At 41.4% G+C, this 19,186-nt stretch overlaps 1 protein-coding gene across 3 annotated transcripts in view; it reads left to right on the plus strand.

Annotated features, from left to right (window-relative positions):
• The window catches only part of DAPK2 (death associated protein kinase 2), a 157,147-nt gene extending 139,483 nt beyond the window's left edge, over positions 1–17,664 (plus strand). Inside the window, exons 10-13 of one of the 3 annotated variants that reach the window (XM_029575121.1) lie at positions 5,462–5,551; positions 5,652–5,735; positions 10,398–10,408; positions 16,541–17,664. In XM_029575121.1, coding sequence (XP_029430981.1) covers positions 5,462–5,551; positions 5,652–5,735; positions 10,398–10,408; positions 16,541–16,646 — 291 coding nt within the window. In that variant the 3' untranslated portion in view covers positions 16,647–17,664. The remainder of the gene's footprint in view (positions 1–5,461; positions 5,552–5,651; positions 5,736–10,397; positions 10,409–16,540) is intronic. The other 2 variants (XM_029575122.1, XM_029575123.1) reach the window with 2 other exon arrangements.
• The last annotated feature ends 1,522 nt before the right edge of the window (positions 17,665–19,186 follow it).

A 19,186-nucleotide genomic window follows, 5' to 3' on the forward strand; every position in this document is an offset into this window, starting at 1 on the left:
TCCCAGGGATGTAAATTAGGGGAGAAAACTACATGTGCCATTTTAGATGATATAAGGGTGCGTGTATACTTTAAACTATATAACAAGTCAATAGTCAAACACAAAGTATGAGGGTTAAAGTGTGCAAGCTCTAAAATGGGTGCATACACGACCAGTGAGATGCTCTAGTAGCATTTTGATCCTAAATATATAGATATCTAATGCTTTATAAATGAACGTCTCTATTAGATAGCTAAAATGGGAGTATAGGAGAATTTTCAGCACCAGGTTTGGATGTCTAATTAGCTTTAAAAATTCACTTCATTTTTTATATGCCAAGGGCTTGATTCACTAAACTTTTTCCTTCTATCTGTGTTTATAGAGGGGGAAAAAAAGCTTAGAGCACAGCTATTCCCTAACATTAGATGCATAATTTTGAAAATTAGCTCATATTGAATTGCATGTTTTGGTGCTCTGTGGAGAAGTCAAAAAAATGGTGTTAATTTACAAAATACTCTTTATCCCAGCAGAGGCTTGGTATGCATTTTATCTTCTAAGAGTAATTTAGATCTAGTTCTTAGTGGAATGCAAGATCTGCTGCAAAGAGTAAAAATGATGGAGCTGTTTGGCAATAGTAATCACAAGGCAATCAAATTTGACATAATCACCAGAGGTAGAATATTATGCAAAACGTCTGCAGAGCATTTAACTTAAAAAGGGAAACTATGATCAACTGAGGAAATTAGGAAAAAATAGAAGGAGAAGTTGTGAGGATTAAAAGTTTGGAGATAGTATTTTTAAACAATTTTGGATGCCCAGATAAAATATATTCCATGCATCTAAAAAGGTTGAAAAAAAGACCAAATGACTGCCAACGTGGTTAAATGGTGAGGTGAAAGAGGCAGTTAAAGACAAAAAGGCATCTTTTAAAAAAATGGAAAGCAGATCCAAATGAGTATGAAAGAACATAAGCATTGCAAAGTTAGATGGAAAACATTAATAAGGCAGGCCAAGAGAGAATCTGAGAAGAAAGCTGCCATTGAGATTTAAACTATTGATAAAAACATTTTCAATTACATCAAAAGCAAGAAGCTTGCAAGAGTCAGTTGGAATACTAGTTGACCGGGGATAAAAGAGGTACTCAGAGAGGACAGGGTCATAGAATAAAAACAAAATGAGTTCTTTGCTTTGGTCTTTACTGAGAAGTAAAGACCAAATACACTCACATTGAAGGTGATGAAGGAGTAATTGTTTGATTCTTGTGTTTATTCGCTGCTTTGATGCTGAAAATGACTGTTTAATAACGAAAAGGGCTGAAGACTTTGACTGAAGTTTCTGCATGTTTTCAAATACAAAACAATGGACCAGCGATATGCCGAAAATTGACAAGAACTGATAAGAATCTGAACAGCAAGCAATATACTGAATTCAGCAGAAGAAAATGTAGACAGCTGACTGTAGCAAAAATACCACAGATGGACATTTGCTGCTAAGTACTACAAAATAGCATGACTGTATATGGCCAGCGTTATAGCCTAGCTAGTCATATGGGATGTGGTATCTGAAGTCCTTTTATGAGAAAGCATCTGAACATACATTCAATCGAACAGAGCTAAATGCGCTCAACTGCATTTCTTAAGGCATCTAAAAGTAATCCAAAGCACTGCTGAACTTGTATCATCGGAGACAAAGAGAAAATTTAAGGAAGAAGATATCACTGCATATTCAGTCTGTCTTCCCACTTACATTTCTGAAGTTTCCAATTTGGCTCATCAGAATGATTCAGTTGCAGGGATTTGAAAATGAAATCTCCATGCTTGCATTAGCCTCTCCTCCCAACAACACCTCTTTTTCTCACTGAGGGCCCGGTCTAATCTTGAAAGCCTTTTTTCCATGAGTAAACATCCATTTGTCCACAGAAATCTCTCTGAAAATTGTTCCCAAAGTGATGGGGTTAGGAAATGATCTTTTTGAGACCATATTCGTTCCTTTACCATATATGTCATCTGAAGGAAAGGATCTGTGTCCTCGAGTAAGAAGGATAACTATAACTAGTAACAACTGATATTTTTGTAGTGCCATAAGTATACATAGCACTGCACAAGACAGTTTACCTACTTATGGTACTCCCTTGCCCCAAAGAGCTTAACAGATTGTGTTTGAGCACAGGGAGGTGAAGTGACCTGCTCAGAGTCTCAGAACAAGCATGGACAGAGGAAATGAGCCAGTGTGTTCTCCGTGTTTACAACTCCGTGCTCTAACTCAGTGGTGTTCAACCTTTCATGACTCTTCGTCCCCTTTCCAGAGTGTGACATGTCGTGTATATTCCCAGCTGTGCAAAAGTTCAAAATTCACAGTACATGGAAATAAAGTTCAAAAGAGAAGTTATAGGGCGTTACCTGTTTATCACATAAATAACGTAATACGTCTCTAACAAGCCTATAGGAGCTTCAGAAGTTCACAGTAATACCTATATTAACATAACTCTTGTCACTTTGAAGTGCTGAGAAATTACCTGTACAAAGTAAGAATGTTGATGCTTTTTAATAAACAAAATAAAAATGTGCATCCAGCTAATATGAAAGGAAACTGCTATTATGCCATTCTCTGTTTCATTTAGGGGGTGCTAGCAAAGTTGTATTTGCAACATGTAGAAAGTTTCCTAATTTTTGGTACCTTGGGTGAGGTTTCTCTTAAAGATTCCAGTGAATGAATCAGCCAGTCCAATAGCTTCAGCACCTACCATCCTATTTTTTACTTGTTTTGCCTTTTTCCTCAAAATTGTTTAAATCCCACCACTGTTTTATTACTGAGAACTTGTTGCTTTTCTCTCTGATCTGTTTTCTTCTCTTATCACTGATTCTTTTCTCTCTGTAACGCAGGACTCTCATTCTAATGCTTTGGGCCTTCTAATTTTTTATCTCCTTTTAATATGGTTGTGAGCCACAAGAACATTTTAAGATATTCAACAAACCTTGCATCTGCTGGAGGTCATCCCCTCAATGGAAGAAGCCTGAAGAGCAGAGTAAGCACAGGACAGGCTGGAGGAAGTCCTTGGCCACGGTGCTGAAGTGCCCGCTGCAGGCTTCTTCCGGCCTGCTGTTTTGGCTGCTTTCCTCGGTGGGCTCTTTTCCTTTGCTGGTCTAGCGCAGGCAGCTGAGGGTCCTCAGTTTCCTTCAGCAGTGCACACTTCTTCTGGGCTGCTCTGCTGCTCATGAGACCGGCAAAGGAAGGAGCCTGCGGATCCCAAAGGCTGAAGGGAAGCTGAGACCCTGAGCAGCTCACACCTCTCTCTCAGGTGCATAACAAGAAGCAGGTTAGCACAGCTCAGGATGGGTCTCGTGTAGTGGCAACAACCTGCCTGAGTGCCCCTGAAAGTACGTGTACCCCCTGGTTGAAAAACATTGGGGCTACCTACCAGCATGAAGGACCTGTTACACCCTCTGTGATTGTACCCTTGCAACAGGAGCATTTTCTCAATTTAAGGCGAAAATAGTAGGGCGCATTGTTTGGCACTCATTAGATTGACTTATTGCTATTTATTCACTCCAGAATTGCTTGGACAAGTATTTTTTGGTTTGAATCATTAAATAACAATGATGAATAATAATACGATATACTTAATCCCTTTAGTACGGAAACTTCCAGGTAATTTACAGTGTTGTAATTTGAGAATGGCAAGTCTGATGTGTACCTCTAGTACCATTGTAGATGAAAGGAAGCCTTACCTAGAAATCTTCTCTTAAAAGGAAAGGAGGAGACCTGGCACCTTGCTAACCACAATCCACCACTCTTGAAAAATAAATTATTCCTCACTGTTTGATCCTTCAGAGAAGAGCAGCATGCTTGGAAGTCTGTCTGCAACTTGATACCTAGTTGATGAAGTCTTCCTTTTTTGTTGCTGATTTAATTAAATGCCTAACAGATTTAGGGCTCAGCTCACCAAGGCACTAAATAGGATAGAAAGCGCTTAGCAAATTAGACCTTTCCGCACTTTAGCTTTGGATCCATAAATGAGTGGGAAATAGGATAAGGTGGAAGCCATGGGGATCCTGCTTTCAGTCGCGGTTTGCTTATTTTTGTGACCATTATTCTGGGAAATTCACAAGCTGCATAAAATGGCTAGAAATCTTGGAGTTGTTTGGCCCACAGCAGAGAATTTTCTTGCTGGCTTGCTGGATATTCCCAGAGCTTTATTGCTGTGCTTAAGTCACCGGCCACCCTCGACTCAGCAGGGTCTTTAGCCCACCAGAAGCTGTATGGGTTCTTCTGCTAGGTACAAAAATGCAGCTTCACCAGCCTGTCTAAACTTAAACAGTCAGGTCCTACGCTCTCATTTCAGCTGCAATAAGCCTCTCTCTCTCCAAAACCTTATGTTCAGATCACCCAGACCATACCCAGTGCAAACTGTGCTCAGGGTGCTGGGAACATCCCAGTGAAAGTAACCAGCATTGCGTATAGCTTTCTGCACTCTGGATTTCTCAGAATAGGTGCCTTCATGTCTGCATCATAAGCGTTTTTCACTTCCTGCCAGTCCAGAGAAGAGTTCATCACGACTTGTACGTATTGTCCTGTAACATTTTAGTTCTAAACAGATACTGCCTTAATGCTGTGGAAATGCTGGAGCCTTTAGCTTGGAGGTGTGTGGGATTTCCTTTATCTGAAAAATCTCTTTCCATGCATGTTTCCCACTATATTCACATGTCTATGAATACTAAAGCCGCAACATTTCCACGATCATTTTTCTGTGGAATGAAACATGTTTTTGTTAAACCATGCCTTCAGGTCTTCTCTTCTAACTTTATTCCATCCATTGTTTGTCAGGGGGCTTTCAAAGACAGCATCCGGTAGTTTCTCACTTGTCTGTCACATCCGGTCCCACGGAGCACAGTGCTGCCCTGGGCATGAGAATTGAAAGTGCAGATGTCTTCCCCTCCTGGTCTTTGACTAGTCAGCAGGTCCTGCCATTAACCAGCAGTCCCTGCCACTCCCTTCCCCCACTCCTGGACCCAGCAGAGCTCTCAGCTCTGAGCCATCTGCAGAAAGGGAGCTGGGAAAGGAAGTGTAGCACACAAACAAAACTGGCAGTGTACGGACTCGATTCAGCTGACACCCAGCCACGGACTTCCCAGCTTGCGCAATGTATCTTTGCACAAATTATTATTTGCAACCTATTTGTACGCATACCTAGAGTTACCTGCATGGAATCCGCTTTGAAGTGGCTGACGGGACACGAAAAGTGGAGTATATAAAAGCGTTAAATAAATAAATGAATGGATGTATGCCTCAGGCTTGTCATGCTAAACCCTGTTATTGTAAGAGAAGTAACTCTGCAGGCATTTCACAGGCTACAATAGCGTGTGAGATAGGGGCCATTTTCTGTGACTGTTCTGCTTTGTATGCTAAGAGACGTGTCAATAACTGTGACTCTTGTGGTCTGAATTGTGCACAAGCACTAAACATGGTGTGGTTTGCTTTGCAGCCCATGGACAAGCAGCAGGCTATGGTGAGGAGACAATCTGTTGTCAACTTGGAAAACTTCAAAAAACAGTATGCCAGGAGGAGATGGAAGGTAAGCGGCAGGCGCAGTATGAAAATGGGGCAGTATCTGTGTTTGTTCGCACATCCCACTCTGTTTCGGCTCGGTAACTGAATCCTCATTTCTCTTGCAGCTCTCTTTCAGCATTGTCGCGCTGTGCAACCATTTAAGTCGTTCAGTGAAGAAAAAAGTATTGGTGCCGCAGGATGAAAGTTTGGTAAGTGAACAGGAAATGGTACTTTATGCAAAATGAAGATATTCAGCCACTCTCCGGCTCAGATAGTTAACCGGATAAGCAAATCGAGCTAACTTAGCAAAGGCATTCAGCGGCGCAACGGCACCACTGAATATACACGGCTATCTAAAGGTTAGCCGGAGACCTGCTCAAAAACAAGTCTAACTTTCTGGCTAGCTTAGCTGAATAAGGCTGAATATCTGCAGGGTTAACCTATTAGGTAGCCACGGCCCAGAATGTCACCGACCTGCCCACCACTTAGCCAAATAACTCTATAGCCGGGTAAATAGTTAATCTGGCCCAATGGCAGCCGCTGAACATGGACGAATATTCACATAGTACCATTTAGCTGTATAAGTCTGAAATTATCTGGCTAAGTGATGCTGAATATCACCCTCCATATTAACTCAGGTCCATATTAAGTAACACAGTAAATGACGGCAGAAAAAGACCCGATGGTCCATCCAGTCTGCCCAGCAAGCTTTTTTTTTTTTTTAATTTAAATTTTATTTTTAGGGTAGTAACTGCCATTCCGTGAAGGTTATCCACCATCCCCTGTGCCTTCTGTTATTGGTGGTTAATACCAAGTGGGAAATGTATCTGAGTAAAATTAGCCATATAAAAATAACCTGATCTTCAGTGGACCTTACCCTGATGAATGTTCTGGTGAATATATCTGCACAACTTTAGGACAGGCATTTGTCCGACCAGATCTGCCCGGCTAAATTTATTTAGTGCTGCCCAGGGAAAGTGAAACTACCTACAAAATGTAGCCGTGGAGCAGGGGAAAATATTCAGATTTGGGGTTTTGTCCAGCTAATGCCAAACTTAGCCAGACAAGCTGGCTGAAGATTGAGTGAGCTCTCTGGAGAAAACAATCGAGGGAGCAGAAGTGGAAATCTAGTGAACCTTAGCCTATCGGGGGATCGGGCATCCCCCGGTGGGCCGGTCGCTCTAGTCACGTGGTCCGCCGAGCGTGGCTGTGACGGAGCCGCGCTCGGCAGACCACGTGGTATCTCCTGGGGCGGCGAATCCCCGGGCCGGTCGCCACTGGGACTCCGCCCCCCCCCCTGCTTGTTTCCCTGATTCTGGAGGATTTTCATGGCTCTGGACTCAAGGACAGAAGAGAATATCTATTGCTACCCTGCTGGCCGGCGTGCAGCATCTCACCATCCGTTCTTCCCCGCAGGGCTGCCCTACGCCTCCATGTCTGTTTGGAGAGGCTGTGCCAGTCCTGGCCTCGCTTTCACTGCACACAGAGGCTTGTAGCTTTCTTGTCTTAAACAGAAATTACAAGTCCATGCATGCGGGGAGTGGAAAAACTTGGCCTAGCTCAGCCTGTCTCTGCGAATCTGGAGCTGTCTGGCCACTTATTCCCACCCTGCCCTTCGTTCTACCCCACAGCCTCTCCAGCATATCTGGGTGCTGCATATCGGGTCAGCTTTCCAGGATATACACAACTGAATATACGTAAGGTAAATGTGTATACGTTGGTCTCCAGTGTATGCAAATTTATCTCAGCCATATTCATTGTGGATATCCTAAAAACCCAATTGTCTGTAGGGGTCACCAGGACAGGATTGGGAAGCCCTGCTCTACCCTCAGCTAGGAAAGGAAGAAGGTGGACAAACGGAGCAAAACCTTGTTTTCTTCTGTTCCTTTTTTTTTTTTTTCATTTTTTTCAAATGGCATTTCATTTTCTGAAGCTCCAAGGCAAATATTTTTTTCACTGAAAGGGTTAAGAACATAAGAGCATGCCATTCTGGGTCAGACCAAGGGTCCATCAAGCCCAGCATCCTGTTTCCAACAGTGGCCAATCCAGGCCATAAGAACCTGGCAATTACCCAAACACTAAGTCTGTTCCATGTAGATGCTTGAATGCCCTCTCGGCAGAGGTATTGAAGACAAGAACAGTAACCGAATTGAAAAGGGCATGAGATAAACAGTAAGGGGCCGATACAATAAATGGGCTCCCGATCCAACATTAAAATGAGGGTCGTGCTGCAAAGGAGGCGCTAGGGACAAATGTGCGTCCCTAGCACCTCCTCGGCATCAAGTGCACAGGAGAGGTGGCTGTCAAGCTGGTTGGGAAAACAGACGCTCAATCTACGAGCGTCCATTTTCTCCTGCTACTGGCGTATACACGCACAAGATACACGGCCTGGACCATGGATCTTGTATGTGTATCGGACGTCCCAAATTATTTTTTTCAAAGAATTTTTTTTTTTAATAAATACTGCTTTATTTGGTTCCTCCTACATGGTATCACTACGTACTATTAGGTGGAATCTCAGAAAGCAGGATTTTTCTTTTTTTTTCAATGCACTCTGAGTCTAGCATACCCCACGGCTGGTGTAAAGTTTGTCACCTTGCAAGGGCGCATTGGCAGTGTGGACAATGTATTGGATCACGGGAGTTGGCTAATAGCCTCATCTACGTGGATTTCCATGGGATGAGTGCTATTAGCTACGCAGAGATTTGGATGCGCGTTTTGGACCCGCTAATCTCTGTATTGGATCGGGGGTTATGGACACGCATCCAAAACATGCGTCCAATCGTGCGTTAGGCTGTGCGCAGCGGCTAGTGCACGCTATTGAATCAGCCCCGAAGGATCTGAAACGGCAAGAGGATGGAAATGAAGAAACAGGGAAGCCTGTTCCTTGACTAATAAGCTCGTATTTATGAAAAGGTTTTCCCCTGTTGCTTGTAATTAAATAAAATTGGGGACTCGTGTATTGAACAATGACTCAATTTTTTTGAGCCACACATCCCTTTCCTTGGTAGTTATTGGAGTAATATTTCTGCAGGGGGTAACCTGCACGAGGCAGCATTATAATCCCAAACACCTTGCCGGGCAGACTGGATGGGCCATTATTGCCTTTTATCTGTCGTCATCTATGTGACTATTTTGTGCCGTGCTTTCTGGCGATGCTGCACCTTCAGGGACAATAGTCCAGTGTGAGCTGAAAGCATTGGCAGCTAACTTGGGATTCTGCTTTACAGCTGCGTTGCAGGTATTTACTGTCAAGATATTTGGTGAGACCATCACTTCCTGGCCTCTTATGGGCTAAGACCCCCAAGTGCAGGGTCTAAGCCATGAGCTGAGAAGCAGGTATTTTTCACACTGGATTACGTGCAGAATGTGTGCAAACACAACAGCTCCCGGGGAGGGAACACCGTGAGCAGTCACTCTTTCCCAACAGGAAGCAAAGAGAAGAGAACAGGACCTACCTCTAATATATAGGCCAAGTGACCGCATTATTTATTGATAACACCAATGACCTATTTTCAAATCGGTAGCACAGAAGCTAATGTAGTAGATATTACAAACACTAGGCAAAGTTTAAAGGGACAGATGTTAACAAGAAATGCCTTGTTCGCACTTCATTCTTGTTTTTGGGGGGGTTTTTTAGTTAAGCAGAATCCTCTTGCTATGCAGTGGCCATAACATCACTATGTCCCCAGTGAGGTCAGGTGGCAGGATATCAAACCTCCCTTCCCTCCAAACATACTGTAGAGATTCTCCACCTCAGCCAAAAGGCCAGAAAGGAATCACATTTATTTATTTATCACTTCTTTTAAACTGCTAAATCAGAACAAATCTGGCCAGAGCAACGTGCAATAATCATAAAAATGTCCAACAAAGTGGTGTACAATAATTATTAAAATGCATTAACATAAAAATAGATAAAATCATACCCTAAAATAACACAAATATAGCTGAAAGCACAGGAAACCATTAAAGAACTTTGCAAGACCTATGAACTGAGGGAATTCAGTTTCATGTTTCATTATTTTTTGAGACTGTATTTGAAGAATTGAAATGATACCGGTTTCTGTTCAAGAAATAGGTTATTTGCTACTTCACATTCCTGGCAGCTTTGCAGAGTGATGCTGAGGCTCCGCTGGCAGACTTGCACTTGTACAGATTCACATTGCACAATCAGGATGGAACCACGGGAAAACTGATGACATCTGAGCTAATTCTTAGGAATTATTGGTTTTCATGCATCTAAGCATACCGATGTCATCTCTGTAAACATTTTATTTTTTGGGAGTGAGGGAGGCAGGATCTGCCATAGGGAGGATACATTTTTATGAATACTTTCTAGATGGGAGTAAAGTTTCTCAGCTATCTGAGGAAGAAGGACAGTACAAGGGCAGCCCATGTCACTGGTCACGGGGCAAGTCTTCGTGTGATGCCAGTAATGCAATGTTTACATTCCTGGGAGTGGATTACTGTCCTGTTCTGTGTTACATTGGGTGTGGCAGTGCCTTGCTGCAACCCCAAACCCATTGCAACCGCCATCAGAATTGTAATTGCAGAATACTAAATTTATCCTTTAAGCCAACAAAGTAACCAAACACAACGGGATTGGCTTCTTATTTTGAACCAGCATCAGTTAAAGTTCAGGTTTAGTTATATCATGACTCCTATTGTATGCAAACCCTGTAGATACACACAGGAAAGAAATCTCCCCAGAAACAGCACTGACACGTTTTGATGGAAAATCAGTTTTATGCACGGAGGTGCACTTTGCAAACCGTTATCCGTGGTTCTCTGCTCTCACTCTGTATTTCCTCTTTCCTGCATACTCTGCTTGATGCTGTTTGCTGCTTTGCCTGATTCCTGCTTAAATCTAGAAGACCCACAGGTACATGCAGTTTGAAAATAAAACCTAGTGTTTCACATGGTGCTGTTTAAATGTTGTGTGGTTTTTCAGGCCTGCCCTTTACATGCATTGCTTTCTCCATCTTTCCTGATTGTTGAACCTTTGCATAGATAATGTCATTGCCTTTGTTTGTTTGTTTATTTACTTAAAAGATTTCTAGACTGCATTGTCCAAAGTCCAAAGCGGTTTCCAATAAAAACCTTCATAAAAATGAGAGAACATAAAGTAAAACAAATACTTTGCCAAACAAAAGCAGCAAGGCTTTAACAAACTAAACAATCAGTTAGCATCCATCATACATCCATCATTAGTTGCCAGGAGTAATCAGAATGGAAAATATGTCCGTTGGTATAGATACGTCTTCAATTGCTTTTTTTTTTTTTTTATTTATGCGTTATATAAATTTACAAGCATCCACTTGTGTGAGAATATCCTACAGTACAGACTTAGTAATAGTAAACAGAATACACAACATTTATATGCGTCATAATAAACTTCTGCATTGTAGTCAAATAGAAGAAAAACTGGAGAGCTTATAATAGAACGATAAACAGAGTGAAAAATCTATTACTAAGAAATATCTGGTGGCCTGAAACAGTTCATCCGCTATAACTCTAATTACACCTATACAACGTGCTTATATGGGACTAGGATGGAAATCCAGGAACACTCTCATCTGTATTGGATCGAAAAATACATATCGTTGTCACTGATCCATTAAACAACATTTACATGGAAATTGCAGTTTAAAAGTTATTCCTTTCTGCACAGCCTCTCCTCTTAACTCCAAAAAGGTTTTTCTTCTTAATTGAGTCTGTTTCACTAAATCTTGGTAACACCATACTTTTTGACCAAAAAATAAAGTCTGGCTATTTCTAAAATAATGCTTAAAGATATTATTTTTACCCATTAGAAATGTAGTATGGTGCGGAAGTCTTTCAGATCAAGAAATGGTTTTAATCGGTAAAGCACGCGGAGCTTCCAAAATGATTTTTACGTTGCAGTATCTTAGTATGTATTTTGAAAAAAAGGCCAGATTCTATAGTGATCCCTAAATTTCTTGCCTGCCAACGTAATATTGGAATGGTTTGTCCTTTAAAATTATTGGTTGAAGGAAATGATTTTTCTGGGTTTTTACTGAGAAATACAATTTCAGTTTTTGATAAATTTAAGGAAAGTCTGTTATAGTCATCCAACTTTTAATGATGTTAGGTAAATAGAGTGCAATCCTAAAATATAACTAGGATCGGATGATATAGGAAAAATAGGATATTGTCCATATATAAATAATAATTTAGTCACAATCTTGAAAGAAGTTTGCACGATGGTTTTAAATAAATGTTAAACAAGTGCGAAAGGTATGAATCCTGCGGGATACTTGCTGTCAGTGGAGACCAGGAGGAGGTTAAAGAACTACATTTTACTTGTTGAGATCTGTCAGAAAATATGACACAAACCAGTTCATGATGTTATTCTTAATTCTAATTTGGGACAGGCGGGTATGCAAGATCTTATGATCAAGGGTATCAAATGCAAAGAAAGGTCTAACAAGACCAGTATAAAGCTGGAACCATAATCAAACCCTTTTTTTTTTTTTTTTTTTTAAATGGTTTTTATTCAGCTCGACATAGAACATTGCAAGTGTAAGAACATTTCTCACAGTTAACATCTTAATAACATTACAAAACCAAACACAACTTATATTAAATAGTTAGCACGTCCTGGAAAATACTACAGAGAAAAGAACAAAAAAAGGAAGAGGAGCCATAGTCCCCATTCTCTGCACATTCCCAGGTCCTTGCAACTCCGTATCATATATATAGTGGTAATAATAATAATGATATTTCCCTCAATATCATTTACCACTCCCCAACCTTCACTCCACCCTTACCTCCCCATGCTACCCAGCACAACATACAGAACCTTCCTTACTATTCCCACCAGCACCCCCACATCTATCATCCATCCCTCACCAAATACCCTCGCTCCTCAACCACTCTCCCTGTCATACACCTTTCTACGACTGACCACACTGTCATTTACCATACAAGTGCATATCCTTGCGCCAAGGTTGATGTTCTCAGCTTATCTGGTAATGCCTATAGGAATTTGGACCATGCAGAACCAGGGGATGTGGTTAGTGCAGTTAGTGTAGCTGGGTTTAAAAAAGGATTGGATAAGTTCTTGGAGGAGAAGTCCATTACCTGCAATTAATCAAGTTGACTAAGAAAATAGCCACTGCTATTACTAGCAACAGTAGCATGGGATAGACTTAGTTTTTGGGTACTTGCCGGGTTCTTATGGCCTGGATTGGCCACTGTTGGAAACAGGATGGACCCTTGGTCTGACCCAGTATGGCATGTTCTGATGTTCTTATCTTCTTTACATTTGCTGTATTTATTTCGCATCTATCCATTCCAAAATCATATAATCCACTATTTTGTATTGCCACATGTATGTCTGGTGTTTTGTCTTCCGAACATTGAATCAATATGCTTTTACAGGCCACTGCCACCGCTAACGCTTGAAAACGCTCCCCTCCCCTTAATGGCGTGGATGTTACAAAAAGCACCCCCAGTAAACATTTCAAATGTTGTTCCCATGCATACGTAGCTCACCTGTTGAACCTGATCCCAGCACCCTTTCATTTTACCACTTGTTAGAAATCTGTGAGTCACAGTTCCATTTGCCTCACTGCAGTGTCAACAAACAGGGGCGGAAACCAATTTCATGTGATACCTTTGCAACTCCGCCTAATACACATTATTTAAGATCTTAAATCTCATTTCCTGCAAGTTTACATCAGTTTATAGCTTGGGAATGGAACCACAGATTTTCCCCATCATTTCAGTTATAATATTAATTTGCAGTTCTGTGCTCCAGAATCTACTTAACTTTGATAGTTCAACACTCTGACCTTACTATCTACACAAAACAGTCCATTGTGAAATAGTTTTTCATACCACCTGTACTTGATATCGATGTTACAAAGGCAAGCTCACCTCGTATCTCCTCAGTAATCCATCTGCATGTCTCCCAGTAATGACGAAGTTGCAGATATGCAAAAAACTGCGTTCGTGGGAAATCATATTGTACTTGCAAATTTTGAAAACTATTGCATACAAATGGTTCTTCATCAATGATATGTGCCAAAATAGTGCAGTTCACCTTTGCCCAACACTCAAATGTGGATCTATATTCCAACCCAGATTTAAAAGCTTTATTTCCTTGTATAGGCAATAACAAGGACATAGATTGGGCTCCCCCCACTTCTCCTTATCCATCGCCAGGCCATTATAATTTCCCATAATAAGATATTGCTGCCGCCCTACTTTTTCATGTTAATTTCTGGATCATGAATAGCAAACAAAGGAGACCATGGTTTCATCATTGATGCCAGCAGGCCCTTCTCACAAAACTGATATTTATCAGTGAGCCATTTTCCTATGAATCGGCGCTGACACGCTGCATTTTATATTTGAAAGTCAGGAAGGCCTAATCCTCCCCTCTTCTTTATCATTCACTAGCTTCTGGTAGCTTATTCTAGCTGGTTTGTCTCTTCATAAGAATTTCATAAAATTGATTTGAGCAACATCAATTCTAACTTCTGCAACCAGCAATATGTAATCTGTATAATAGCTTCAGGAGTATCATCATTTTCCGCAAAGCTCCCCACCCCAAGAGACCGGCAGATTCATCCACATCCTTAGCGGACTCTGTACTATATTCAAATGATATAAGGTAGCGAGATTCCACAGTATCCAAACCCCCAGATACTTATCGTATCTGACGCCCACTGGAAGGGAAATTCACCATGACCGGCAGAGCTGTTTTAGGGCTGCTGCTTCAATAATTTTAGCTCAAAAAGGCATCGAAGAGATAGGTCTATAATTTGCTAAGTCAGAGTTATCAGCTTGTGCTTTTTTTTTTTTTTTCTTGTAAAGAGACCAGATAGAAGCCTGTTTTAAAGTTGGGGGTAACATTCCAGATTATAATGAAAAGTTTAATGAATCAGTTAAAGGGGCAGCAATGTCCTTTATCAATGTTTTCGTAACAGCAATACTGCATGGATAAAGAGGGCAGACCATAAGAATATAAGATATGCCATAGGGAGTCAGACAAAAGGTCCATCAAGCTCAGTATCCTGTTTCCAACAGTGGCCCATCCAAGTCACAAGTACCTGGCAAGTACCCAAATATTAAATAGATCCCATGCTACTAATGTCGACAATAAACAGTTTATGGACCACCTCCAGGAATCTATCCAAACCTTTTTTAAACCCAGCTATACTAACTGTTTTAATCACATCCTCTGGCAACGAATTCCAGAGCTTAATTATTATTATTATTATTATTTATAACTTTTATATACCGGCATTTGTAAAAACATCACGTCGGTTTAATTGTATGTTGCATGAACAAGAATGTTCTCTGATTTGTTTTAAATGTTCTACTTGCTAATTTCAGGGTGTGCCCCCTAATTCTTGTATTATCCAAAAGAGTAAGTAACCAATTCACATTTACCCGTTCAAGACCTTTCAAGATTTTGTAGACCTCTATCATATCCCCCCTCAGCCGTCTCTTCTTCAAGCTGAACAGCCCTAACCTCTTTAGCCTTTCTTCATAGGGGAGCCATTCCATCCCCTTTATCATTTTGGTCGCCCTTCTCTGTACTTTCTCCAGTGTAACTATATATTTTTTGAGATGTGGTGACCAGAATTCACATAGTATTCTAGGTGCGGTCTAAACATGGAGCAATACAGAAGCATTGTGACATTTTCCATTTTATTTACCATTCCCTTCCTAATAACTCCTAACTTTCTGTTTGCTTTTTTGATCACCCCAGCACACTGAACTGATTTTAAAGTATTATCCACTATGATGCCCAGATCTTTTTCCTGGGTGGTAGCTCCTAATATGAAAGCTAACATCGTATAACTATAGCATGGGTTATTTTTCCCTATATGCAACACCTTGCACTTGTCCACATTATATTTCATCTGCCATATGGACGCCCAGTCTTCCAGTCTTGCAAGGTCCTCCTGCAATTTACCACAATCTGCTTTTGATTTAATTACTCTGAATAATTTAGTGACATATGAAAATTTGATCACCTCGCTGATACTTCTTTCCAGATCATTTATAAATATATTAAAAAGTACCGGTCCAAGTACAGATCCCTGAGGCACTCCATTGTATACCTTTTTCACTATAGGAATTGCATGATAGGAGAAAAGAAGAGAAGTATCAGCTGTTGCCACCTCAGGCTGCATAGAAGGTGCATGGCCTGAGGCTGTGATGCCAGGGTCAGGGCTAATGTAGCAGCACAAGGTCTCTGAAAGCACAGGGCCTGTGGCAATCATCCCAGTTCACTCCCAATTCCCCACTGTGGCGATGATTACTTTCTCCTTACCAGTTGTTTTTCCATTGAACCTTTGGTGGAATCCTATAAATGAGATGAGCAGAAAGCTCAGGGTCATAATGGACAGACTGAGTCAGTCCTGGTTTTACCCCACAGCATTTCCAGACTTGTAGTCCAGCTTTACTTAGAGAAATCAGAACTACATCTCCCTGCATGCAATGGGGTTAAACCAGACATGGCTTAGTCTGTCTCAAATGACACTGATCAGTTCAGCTATAATTAATTACTTTTGTTTTTTTGCTTTATACAAAGTATGCACAGTTTTAAGGGTTCTCGCTTTGTCTATCTGACTGGAACATTTATTTCAAGCATCGTTTTAATATTTCTAGCATGAAATGCTGTGCCAGAGACGTCTGCTGGAGAAGCTAGAAGCATGCTTTCTTTCTCTTCCATCTAGTCTGAGATGGCTACACCTCTACCCCTTGGTGACCATTTCATTTTGTTATTTAATTAGTTCTCATAAGAGAGAGTAATTTCTACAGATGTGAGAATCATGCCTTATTCTATTTTCAAACTAAAGCAGTGCAGGTGCGTTATGTGCCTGTAAGTAGTGGACCTTATATATCGAAAGTATCATGCCAGTCTGTGCCCAGGAGGGGGGAAAAAAAAGTCTTTCAGAAATCAGATCCCTTTTTGGCAGGGTTTGTTCAGCAACTCGTGAACTCCGCCAAACTCTCGTCTGCTGTATTTCAGAGAAACTGTGAAAGCGACACCGAGGAAGAAGCTGCAAAAAGGAAACTGGTTCGTCCGAGGAGGAGGAGCAGTACCTCCTAACTGCAACCCCGCACCATCTCCGTGACGTGGTGACCGGCGGCGGCAGCGGAAGCAGCAGAGTCCCATTCACCGGTGGGCACGTGCAGTGAACAAGCCACTCTGGCCCCAAACATCAGGAGCATCTGGGTAACAGGAGAAAGCAGCCGTACCAGAGAGCTGGGATTCGCCGGGTGTCACAGCCTGCGCCTCCTGAGCACTGGCGCATCAGGAATCCTCATTAATTTGCCTTAGAATGTTTTACTGTACAATTCCGAGTGTATATTTAAGACATTTTTTTTTTTTTTGCCAATGTCATTCCTGCAAATGTTGACCCGTTCCCCAGAGTAAGTATGCAGTAGTATTTTTAATTCATTTTTGGTTACAGAGTTAATATTTATTATTCTGTTTGCATACTTATTGTATATTTTTTAAAGAATTTTTAATTTTTTGTATATTTAGCTACTGGTGTTTCATGAAAACCGGGCATGGCCCAGATTGTATCGTAAGAAAGCTGCTTGGTCAGCCACCTGTAAGGCCATGCCTTCATTTTGTCGGAGTTGGGCTTGGAACTCATTGCTGATGCTGCACTGAAACTGCCAGGGACAGCAACAGTGCTGGGGGTGCCATTCTGCAGCTGAAATGTTCAACTCTGTTTGTATTTACTGTACGGATAGTGAAGCTCTTACGGAATGAATAAGAATGGTAAAGAACCATGATCACCACATTCCTCCATTCCCATGCACCGCCTCTGTTCTGATAGTATGTGCCACGCAATAGTCCCTTTTTATAGCAAGTCACTGTGGGTTATGAAAGATAGAAACCTTGACACCTTCTCCTTCCTCCCTTCTCCTTGTAGCTGTATTAAAACAGCAGTGATTTGCTTGGCCAACTGGAAGCACGTTTAGAAGAGTTTTAGGATTCTTCCGTCAGCATTGGCAGGTTGAGGAGAACCGAGAGCTTTAACCTGAGCTCCAGCAGAGTTTTATTCCTTGCAGTTCTGACTGTAATACCGTGGTTGCATACAGACAAATGCCAAAAGATAATAAATATAAGGTTTTATACCAGCTAGACATATTAATTTCCGTTGAGGATCAGCTTTTTTTTTTTTCCCCAGCTGTGCACTTTAAAGAATGCAGGGCAGTAAATTCCAAGATAGTTTCCAGCTGCTAAGGGTGATCTTTTCAGAGATGAAGAAAAGGAGGCGAGGTAAGTGCAGGTGGGGAGGGGAGAAGAATGGGAGGTGCTAGGTGGGTGTGAGAGAGGAGGAAATGGGCATTAGAATAAGAAGTGGGTAATAAGGGCGCAATTTACCCAAATTCAGGATGCAGAAAATATGGGTCAGTTTTGGCAGATATCAAGTGGCACATTCCATTCAATGTTAGAACGTGCCAAGGCCTGCCTACAGAATATTGCACGGACACTGTTCTGAGGAGAGGAAGTCCTTGGTACTCTTCCAACATGCGTCGCCTTGCCAGGCCCCATGGTGGTCGGAACACCAGTGTGCTGATGGTTGGGATACGCTCGGGCGTCTTAAAAGTTGAAATAGTTGGATAATGGGTGTCAATTTAGAAACGCTGTGACTCTGAATGGTTGTAACTTGGAATGCTTTACGTCAAGGACTTCCTGTCCTGTAAGTATAGCTAGAAGGATTTTCCATAGCTGGATTATTGAAGATGCCTATGTCCCTTAGACTTTCCAGTATTTATCAGCATCTCAGATACCTCTGTGATGTGGGTTTGCCAGCAGGTAGAAAGGCTGCAATGTACAAGTGTGAGGTGGGTATGAGAGAGGATGGTCTAGGACAAGCAGGTGTAGATCATGGTGAAATGATGAGCATCTTATGGATGAGATACTAGATAGCAGGGTAGGCCAGGAGTTTAGGAGGGTTTTTTTTTGTTTGTTTTTTTAAGATGAAGGCTGACATCCCCAGTGGAAAAAGCTGTTCTGACCCTTTTAAAGTGGATTTTCCAATAAAAACTACAGCCAATGTTTAAAAAAGGTGAGGTGGCAGCTAGTTTTCCTATTTTTCCCAAAATTGTTTTAAGAGCATCAAAATAGGTCCCATGTGAATGGGGGCTGCGCAGCTGAGACCGCACTCTTGCCTGGATTTACCCCAGTCCACATATTCTTGGGTCTGAGGGTTCCAAGAAATGCAAGAAATGAATAAAAGGCATAGATACAGATATATAGATAAATATATATTGGGTGATTAGCTGTTTGTGGGTAAGAGCATAAATGGAGTGTGTAGGGGGACTCTTCCCCCACACATTCCAAATATTTTTGTTTAGGCTGTGCCAAATATTTCCTTTGGGGTTTTTGTTGTTTTTCTTTTTGCCAATTTCTCATTATCTGCTTTTCTAAAAATTCTATTTTTCTTCTTTTTCCAATATTCGCCCTCCGGAGGCCAATAAACAATAAGGGAGAGTTGAGCCCTTTGAGAATAGAGAGCGAACAAGAGAAGTGTGGAAGGCTGCAGAAAAATAAGGAAAGTGGGGATAAGAGAGAAAAAGTACAAGTAAGGAAAAAAGAAGGAGAACATCTCAGTATCCCTGATAATAAATTAAATTGCAACTGTAAAAATACACT

This window comes from Rhinatrema bivittatum, chromosome 13, assembly GCF_901001135.1.
Source record: "Rhinatrema bivittatum chromosome 13, aRhiBiv1.1, whole genome shotgun sequence".
Classification (NCBI taxonomy): Eukaryota; Metazoa; Chordata; class Amphibia; order Gymnophiona; family Rhinatrematidae; genus Rhinatrema; species Rhinatrema bivittatum.